This window comes from Tiliqua scincoides, chromosome 2 (assembly GCF_035046505.1).
Source record: "Tiliqua scincoides isolate rTilSci1 chromosome 2, rTilSci1.hap2, whole genome shotgun sequence".
In the NCBI taxonomy this organism is placed as follows: domain Eukaryota; kingdom Metazoa; phylum Chordata; class Lepidosauria; order Squamata; family Scincidae; genus Tiliqua; species Tiliqua scincoides.
The window spans coordinates 121,366,427-121,376,198 of NC_089822.1; the positions used below are offsets into that span (position 1 = coordinate 121,366,427).

Consider the following 9,772-nt stretch of genomic DNA (forward strand, 5'->3'; position numbering starts at 1 on the left):
CCCTACTCCAATCAGACATGTGTTAGTAGTACATTTCTTTATTGCAGTACATGACGAACTAAACTGTGCAGTTAAAACTTCTACTAGTGGAACCCTCCTGATCCCCTATTAGGCCATCCAGCTTTGTTAAAAATACTTGCTCTCTACTCAAAATGTGAAGTGAAGCTAGGAAAAAAAAGAAAAAGGAGAGATAAAGGAACAAAAAGTAGTTTTAAAATGGATTAAAGTGGCAGTGGATTTAAGTAATGACCCTGTAGAGTTGGTCAGGAAGTCCATGACCCTTACAGCATCACATCTTCCAGAAGTCTTTTCAGACAGATACAAATGCACAGTAGTTAAGCTGCTTCAGGGACAAAAGCAAATCCAGGCCTATTTTGATAACTCTCCAACGCCATTCACACAGAAAAGCTGTTTAAAACTCTTATTTGGATAGACTGTGCTTCACAAGAAGAGACACAGGCCTTCATTGGCCTTTGCCAAAGCCACCATGACCAAACATCTCCTGAGAAGCATAGGTCATGTAGAGGAAGCCATCTTCATCCTTGTTGTCCCGATAGACTTCTGAGATGGTTATACTTGGGCATGGCAGGGACTTGTTGTCCACAAGCAGGTAAAAGGCCTGGGTAGCCGTGAGGGACAGACGGGATCTGGATTTTTAAAAAGATTTAAAATGAAGATTTCAAATCAAGCCAATAGCAGGGTACAAGGGGGCAACTGAACTACAGCCACTATTATTTACTTTCTACAGCACCATTTTTTATCCCTCACTGTTACAACCTTGTGGGTGAGGGAGCTACCACAGGATACCAGCTGGATTTTGCCTCCTTTTGCATGCAAGCCTTTGGTGGAGTCTGTTTGCACATTCAGCTGCACAGGTAGGTGGCCCTTGATGACTAATCTGTGTGAGCCAACCCAAAGTTATTACCAAGCATCAGTCACCTCTGTTTGAGAGCTCTGAAGAATCGGAGCTCTGAGGGGCTCTTTGCATTTCCAATTGGTTATGAGATTGCTTGGATCTCCCTAGTTTTATCAGACTCAGAGTACCATATTGTCAGTGACAGACAGTCCCTTCTGCAGAATGAGAACCTCAGGTTTTGAAAAAGTTGAAGATTACCAAGCCAGATTACCAACCCTTGAGTGTGGTGAAAGTATTGGAAGTGAGGTCAGCTTCTTGCAAAACTATAACCATTTATAAAAGGAGCAGGAATTGTATAGGAGTCAACTCAATCTTCCCCAAGTGCTGCTGAAGCCCAATTCTCACTCCTGCCCTCGAAATAAACATCCTACAAGAATTTCTACAAGTCATAGCCTCTTAGTATTGTAAGCTGAAGTTATGCAGAGATCTGTAACACTCCCCCCCCCCCCACAGAACTATCAGGTATATGAAATTCTCTCTTACCTCAAAGTGAACATAAACTGAGACAAAGATAGATCCGGTGAAACCAAGAACTTGGTGCGATACAACTCCGGAAGGGTCTTCTCCTTCTGGTAACGCTCCACCACCACCTGTGAATGAAAGTGCATTGCTCAACACCAATAACAGTCTAAAGGCACAAGATGCATGGTCCATTGTTAAATAGGTCTATCCCTGTAAGCTGCCGAGAGCCACACACCAACTGTCCCAACTTACTATCTCTCAAGATCTGCGGGAAGCTCAAACAGAAAACTGAAGATAATTCCTCCTAAAAAGACTTGTGTTGGCATGACTCAGTGTTTGACCCTTGAACTTTGCAAACCTCAAGTCCAGATCATTTGTTTTCAACAGTGTCATGTCAATAGTGAAAGCTTTAAATGCTCCGTGCAAGAGCTCAGATTCCTTAGGGAGGTTAGCACCCCACAATCCACATCCTACAAGCATCCAAGATTGCTAGTGAACACTAGAAAGGCTGTCAATGTTGGTTTTCTTCACCACCTTCACTGTAAGCTCAATCAAGAGCAGTATGATAATTAAAGTATAGGCCTCCTGAGCAATCAAGAAACCTGCTGCCAGTGGTTGGTTGGCAACCTTCAATCTTGAAAGACTATGGTAGAAGCCTACAGCACCTGGTATTCCCAGGCAGTCTCCCATCCAAATACTAACCCAGCCTGACCCTGCTTAGCTTCCAAGATAAGACACATGCAGGGCTTCACTAGGATTTGCATTACCCAGTGCAGGAGGCCATTACATCACCCCCATGATGGACCTCCTCCCATGCAGTGGGCAGGGCAATAAGAACATAAGAACAGCCCCACTGGATCAGGCCATAGGCCCATCTAGTCCAGCTTCCTGTATCTCACAGCGGCCCACCAAATGACCCAGGGAGCACACCAGATAACAAGAGACCTCATCCTGGTGCCCTCCCTTGCATCATGCATTCTGACATAGCCCATTTCTAAAATCAGGAGGTTGCGCATACAATGACCCAGGTGGTGGGCATGGATATATACCATTGCCCCACCCTGCTGGTTTTTTGGCTATACCTTTGGATAGAACAAAGATATTTCAACATGGTTTATTCCACTGCATTCTGCTGTAAATTATGCACCAAATGTTATTTCACATGATGGCATTACTTCTACAAACTGCCATTTTAGCCACTAGTGGTGTCACCCCACAAGGGTGTCACCTTCTAACACCTTATTGGTTCCATGCTGTGTCATAGCAACATCGGATTGGCCCTTTGAACAATCAGTCCCATTGGTCCATTTTGAATTAAGGAAATGTACTTTTTAGTTACAAAAAATAGTTGCATTTTTGTGTTCTGGTTTTTTGGCCATAACTTTTGATAAATGGAGATAAATATCTCCAGTGACTCTGGTTTGTTTTTTTTTTAATTGCATTCTGCTGTAAATTACACATCAAATGGTATATATTTAAAACGATGGTATTATTCCTACAAATCACGATTTTGATCACTATTGCACATCACACCCCCTGTGTGCATCACCTGGTGCGACCTGCAACTCCCTAGCAATGCCACTTCCTATTGCTGCTCCCTCTGCAGGGTGGAGAACAGAGGCACCCATTAAGAGACAATGCATGGGCCTTGACAACCTCACCGCACATTAGCCTCTATAGTTCCCTAGGGAATGATATAGCAGTGGGGGTTGAGCTGGCCATTCCGGGGCAGCTGCATTAGGGCCCAATCTTACCCAGTTTTCCAGTGCAGCCACAATGCAGCCTTGAGGAAAGGGAACAAGTGTTCCCTTACTTGGAGGAGGCCTCCATGATTTCCTCCCACATCGCAGCACATGCCCCATTGGCCTAGCTGCACCAGCACTAGAAAATTGAATAGGATTTGGCCCTTAGTCACATACCGACTTTCTTTCTGGCCCTTCCTCCAGCCTGCAAGTCATTGGTGATCCTGCCAGTGGCCCTTGTAGCTTGAAGGTACTAATAATGGATGCCAGGTCAGTAAAGAATAAGACCAAGCCGACCCAGGACTTAAGCCCAATCCTATTCAACTTTCCAGCTCCACTGCAGCCTCAAGGTTAAGAGAACAAACATTCCCTTACCCTGAGGAGGCCTCCATGCTTTCCACCTCCACCACAAGATGCAGCACTCACCCCATGGCACAGCTGCATCAGCTGTGGAAAGCTGGATAGGATTGGGCCCTTTCAGAAAAGAGTTTTTCTTCTCTTGTTTTTTTAAATACAAAGCAAAGGGGACCATTAAAAGTTCTGCTATCCAAATGTATCTAAACTGGAACAGTTCCATTCTGTGTGCATGGAGGTGTGTTTTTTTCTTAATATGAAGGCACAAGCAAAATCTAGAATACCCCCCCTGTTATTGCCCAATTTGCTTCCGTGTTCAAATTCTGGTTGATTCACCCAAGATGCCCAATTACAGTATATCCAAGGCTAGCTACACCATCGCTGGAAAGTCTAGCAATTGCTCATGATTTTGTATGGCAGTATAGAAGAATAATCTGCCCTCTAAAGTGGGCAGATCATATCATAAACCTAGGGGGAGGGATTGCAATTTTTCCAGTGTCTGTATAGTACTTGGAAATGTTAAATGCTTTATAAGCAGTAGTTTAGGGAGAAGTCAGATGCAATGAGAGCCAGTATGGTGGTGTAGGTCAGTAAAACCAATCCATCACAGGTTAAAATCCTTATTTAGTCATGAAGTCATTTGGGCAACTTTAGGCAAGTCGTCAACCCATTGATCACCACAAGATTCTTAGAAGGGCCAGGCAGAATTAATAGTTTTAAACAGTTGCACAGAGAGTTTGGCCAGGACAGTTTCTCTTACTTCAGTGGAACTAACACTCATTACAAGGCACAGTTATCAGAACACTTATGTCTAGACCAGGGGTCTCTAAACTTTTCGGCTGAAGGGTCGCATCAAATATCTGGCATGGTGTTGAGGGCCGGGGAAAAAAAATATAAAATTTAAATACATACATTAGAGATGGAACTACATCTGAAATGAATGACTGAAATGAATAAAATGAATGGGCTCAAATGACTAGGATTGCTCCAGGCACCAACACAGCCCAAGAAATAAAGCACACACACTTAAATGGACCCCCATCCCTCCACCCCACAAGCACAACTCTGGTTGTGTTCAGTCAGCTGGGCCAGAGGCTCTCAGGGGATCAGAGGCTGGCCACGGGCTGGATAGAGCCTCTCTGCAGGCCACATCTGGCCCCCAGGTCAGGGTTTGGAGACCCCTGGTCTAGACAGTTAGAATATAGCAGACCTGTCCTCGTGTGTACCAGATCATTCAGGATTATCTTGACCAAGAAGCTGCATCACTGAAACAGATCTTGCATGATTTGCCATTGATAGGACTGTATATTGGTCTCCCAAAGATCCAAGTCAAACCTCATTCAGCCATGAAACTCACTGGGTGCCTCTTTTTTAAATTAATTTTTTAATTATTTTCCAAAATAAAAATATAAACAAACACATAACAAACTCAATATACAACACACAAAAACACACCGTTGGAGGGTGCAGGCAATCATATATCAATATATCTAATCAATACAAATCTTCTAATCTTGTTCCTCTTCTAGTTTAATCTCTTAATATCATTTATCTATCATATATCCTATATAATATATCATGTATACAATGTATTCATCTAAATGCCCTATCTTATACATCTACAACTTCATTTTCAACCAAGCATAAAATGGTCTCCATTGCTCTGTGTCGGTTTACGCTGTTGATCCAAAATCTCTGTAAGCCTATCCATTTCCGCCACGTTCATTATTTTCTCTGTTAATTCATCTTTCGTTGGAATTTCAATATCTTTCCAGTATTTAGCATATAAAATCCTTGCAGCAGTTATAATAACTAAATATCATTTTCTTTATCTATAATATCTAAGGTAATATTAAGCAAAAATAACTCTGGTTTCAGCGGTATCATAAATCCAACAATCTCTTTTATTAGATTCCTTACTATTTTCCAATATACTTGCATTTTTTTACATGCCCACCACATATGATAAAATGTCCCTTCTTCGCATTTACACTTCCAACATTTTTTTGATATGTTCTGATTCATTTTTACCACTTTTACTGGTGTCATGTACCATCTATAAAACATTTTATATACATTTTCTTTAAAATTTGTTGCTCTAGTAAATTTTATATTATATTTCCAAATCTGTTCCCATTGTTCTAATGCGATATTATGACCTATATTTTGCGCCCATTTTATCATACATTCTTTTATTGTTTCTTCATGCATCTCAAAATCCAATAGGAACATATACATTCTTTTGTTTCTAAGAGTATTCTATCAAATGGCGTCTGTTCTGAATAGAATCCTTCTTGTTTATCTTTCCCAAATTTAGAATCAAGTTGCAAGCGAGTCCACCAATCCATCTCCACGCCCTGTCTTAACAGTTCTTTTGTCTTAATTGCCCATCTTTCTTCAACAAACTTTCATATCTAAGCATTTTCGTTATCTCTAGTAAATTCAGCCGGGTACATGCTTCTAGCGGCGCCACCCATCAGGGGATTTTGGTACACATCTGTCTTTGTATTTTAGCCCAGATCCATAATAAAGATTTCCTTAATATATGATTATTGAATCGCTTATATTAGTTTGCTTTTCCATACCAAACAAATGCATGCCATCACCATTCAAGATCATGTCCCTCCAGTTTAAGTATTCTTTGATCTTCTAATATAATCCACTCTTTAATCCATAGTAGTGCTGCGGCCTTATAGTATAAAAACCAGTCAGGAAGCCCCATGCCTCCTCTTAGTTTCACATCTTGCAAGGCCTTCATTTTAATTCTTGGTTTCTTTCCCTGCCAGATGAATTTTGAGATAATTTAATTTCTTTAACTATATCTTGCTTCAAAATTACAGGGATTGTTTGGAAAAGAAAATTTTAGGCAAAACATTCATTTTCACTGCAGCAACTCTCCCCATCAACAAAAGTTGCAGTTCTTTCCATTTTGTTAAATCTCTTTTTATTTCTTCAATCAATTTCAAATAATCATCTTTCACTAATGTGCTTGTTTTCTTTGTTAATTGAATCCCTAAATAATTTTTTTATTTGCATATTCTTTGTTAAGATTTTCGTTTTCTTGACATTTATTTTCAGTCCTGTCACTTCAGTATATTCTCGCAACACATCTAACAAATTTTTGGCAGATTCTAATGGTTCTTTTATAATCGCCATAAGGTCATCCGCAAATGCCTGGATTTTAAGTTCTTCACCTCTTATTTTTAATCCTTTAATCTCTTCTGTCTTTCTCACTTCATTCAAAAGTATTTCCATAATCAATATAAATAGTAATGGAGAAAGTGGACACCCTGTCTCCTTCCTTTTTCAATTTTTATCTCCTCTGAAAGCTCATTTATTCTAATTCTAGCAGTTTGATTCTTATATATAGCTTTAATCATACGTAGCAATAAACCAAGTTCCTGCATCCATCATTTCAAATTGTAAAAACATCAAGTTCCAGTTCACATTATCAAATGCTTTTTGAAAATCTATTTTTTAAAAAAAATCGCCATTTGCTTATCAGGGTGCATTTCATAATATTCTAAAAAGTTCAATATCTTTCTCATATTATTTCTAATTTGGGTGCCTCTTACCCTACCTCAGAGGCTTGTTGGAAGGATAAATCAGGGCAACTCATCTACGGCCCTTTTAGGAGGAGAGAGGCCTGCTCTCAAAAGCATGACCCAATCCTCATCTCTGAACCTAGTTGTGGCTTTGATTTCACCATATAATACCCAGGCAGCAAGACACTTTTCTCTATTTTGAAGCTACTAGCAAGGGGGGGGGGGAAGAAAAGAAAATTAGCCCTTCTACCAGAAATAATGACAGAAATTTTACCGGGATCTTGTTTGGATACTTTCCCTGGATTTCAGTCGCTTCCCGCATCCGGGCCGCTAAAAAAAAAATCAAATGAAATACAAGGGTCAGCTTACCATAGGCCCAGTTAAGGAAAAAAAAGATTACTCTGACACATGCAGGTATGTGTTACCTTACCCTTGACAGGTAATTGTTCGCTAGTCAAGAACCTCCCATATAGCAGCTTTTTACAAAGGAACTTCCATAGTCAGAGGGGCACTAAGATTTTAGCACATTTTCAAGAGACAGCATGTGAGAGACCATAAGCAGCTTGTTATAGAAAGACTCATAGTGGCCAAGGGAACAGGTTGGTCCTGAAGGATCAATCAAGTGGCTTGCCAGTTTTTTCTTAACAGGATTCCATGTTTTTAGCAGTTTCATGACAGGCAGAAGTTCAACTGTAACTGCTTTTCCCAACATGAGAAAGCATTGGTAGGGAAAATACTCCCTTCCATCATAATTCTTCATGCCTGCAGCTCTCAGAGGCCCAGCAACCCTCCTAGAAGAATAGCAACAACCACAGAAGGAGAAGAGAATCCAGGACTCTGGGAAATTGCTGGAAAGCAGGACAAGTTTGGAAGGACAGAGAGGGCAGGAACCTTCAGCTGAACACAAAGCAAAGTCAAAGAAGTTAGAAAAGGGTAGCAGGACAGCTAGTAAGAGGACCAGACTTGAAAGAAGACCTTAGAAGGAACCAAAAGAGCCACAATCAGAAGGCTGGACCTTCAAATATATAGTGCAGAACCACCTCTCTCCCATCTTTGAGCTCATCTTTCAGTGTTGGCTTTTTTACCTAAACTCTTTCTTTGCTTGAAAGGGCGGCTGGTACACAGGTTCTTCTGCATTTTTTTTTTTTTTTTTTTTAGAGCCTCACAAATTCCTGCTCCTGTTACTCAAAGGGAAGAAAAGCCACACTTTTCCTCCTCGCTCTTCCTGCCCCCATTTAAATATAAGGCTGAGCACTCCACCTGGTCAGGGCTGAGGGTGGAGCTTGCATGAGACAGAATGATTGACATTCACCTGTGGAAGCCAAGGTGAGCCCAGCTGTTCAATGGGACAGAGATTTCCACTACACATAGTGAAAGCTTGGAACAAACACACACCAACATCCTTTTAATATCAGAGAGAGTCCTTATTTTATGTTATCAGTCTCTGTTAAACCCACTTCCTTTTTTGCCTTTTGGGGAGATGCTTAGGGTGCCTTTTTAAGCACTCATGATCTTGTTTACACACATATTATAGTACTTCAGTTAAAGTTCTGCTCTCTCCAAGAACTCCAGAAGTTAAATCTCTAAAAAGGGATGTAAATGTAAGACACATGTATGCCAATAAAGGGATGTGGATGAACCCAAAATGTGCACTCACCCTCATAAAGTACACTTCAGTCAATCAATTGAGTGAATGTTGGACTGCAATTCTATATATGCACTTGCCAAGGAGTAAGTCCACTTGATCTCAATGGAACTTACTTCTGAGTAGACATGCAAAGGATTGTGCTGTTGGGCAATTAATGAATGAATTCCTTTAACCCATTTTTTCCTGGCCCACATGTGTACACATTTGGTCCCTGTTGTGTATATGCAATGCTGGGCAGAAATGGCTTAATTTATATATAAAAAGAATTTTGAAGGATTAAGCATATCCTTTATTTTTAGCCCATTCTTATGTGTTGCCTCAGGTGAGGAGGAATGCCTCTGTAGCCATAGCCATAGATGGTACTTGCTGTCAGTGTTTTTTTTTATAAGCAGGACCCAAAATATGTATACTGTATATTGCTGTTCTCACATAATCAATACATATAGTGGAAATCCTGACATTCTGCAAGCCTGCACAATTGGCCCAGGAATAGATGTTGCAAAAGTGTTGTATGCATCTGTGATATGCTGGAGGGTTTGTTGCCAATCCAGCCTGGTCCTGTGCTCAGTCAGCAGTGCCATCCAACACATCCAGGGGCAAACCAGTCTTAGGCTGCAATCCTATGCACACTTTCCTGGGAGTAAGATACAATGGCATTACTTCTGAGTAGACACACATAAGATTGTGTTTTTAAATTCATAGGTAGATGTGTGATCCCAGTGAGTAAGATAGGATTACAGCTTAAGTCTTACTGACCTAATGAGCTTACTTCTGAGTAAAATAAATAACACCATTCTAAACACCTCTATTCATAGGGCTTATTTCATGCAGCCCTCCCTATAATCAGTGCATGATGTTTGTTCGCTGTGGCAAAAAAAGGCAACCACAAGCACGATGGGATCTTCTGCTCCCCTTTCAATGAGCCTGTCTAGGATGAGGGATTCTTCACAGACAGTGCAATGCTATGCATGTCTGCTCAGAAGTAAGTCCCAGAGAGTTCAAAGAGACTTACTTCTAAGTAAGTAGGCATAGAATTGCAGCCTGAGTGTATGAGTTGGGTGTGGTTATCACCCATGTTTCACTAATGCAGTGCTGCACCAAGGCT

General features: G+C 40.8%; 1 protein-coding gene across 1 annotated transcript; it reads right to left on the reverse strand.

Moving 5' to 3' along the window:
• Positions 1 to 463: 463 nt before the first annotated feature.
• Positions 464 to 8,156, reverse strand: LOC136638766 (microtubule-associated proteins 1A/1B light chain 3C-like). Its single transcript, XM_066612796.1, has 4 exons — positions 8,105 to 8,156; positions 7,294 to 7,349; positions 1,400 to 1,506; positions 464 to 647 (listed from the first exon to the last, which is right to left on the reverse strand). Exons 1-4 carry the CDS (start codon positions 8,154 to 8,156, stop codon positions 464 to 466), a joined length of 399 nt encoding a protein of 132 aa, XP_066468893.1.
• Positions 8,157 to 9,772: the final 1,616 nt, after the last annotated feature.

What these genes read in the sequence shown, in the direction of transcription:
- LOC136638766 (XM_066612796.1), bottom strand. Translation starts at nt 8,156, where the DNA reads ATGCAGAAGAACCTGTGTACCAGCCGCCCTTTCAAGCAAAGAAAGAGT. An exon ending in CAAGCAAAGAAAGAGTTTAG is followed by an intron (nt 7,350 to 8,104) that starts GTAAAAAAGCCA and finishes TTTTTTTTTTAG; the next exon opens with CGGCCCGGATGCGGGAAGCG. An exon ending in AGTATCCAAACAAGATCCCG is followed by an intron (nt 1,507 to 7,293) that starts GTAAAATTTCTG and finishes TTTCATTCACAG; the next exon opens with GTGGTGGTGGAGCGTTACCA.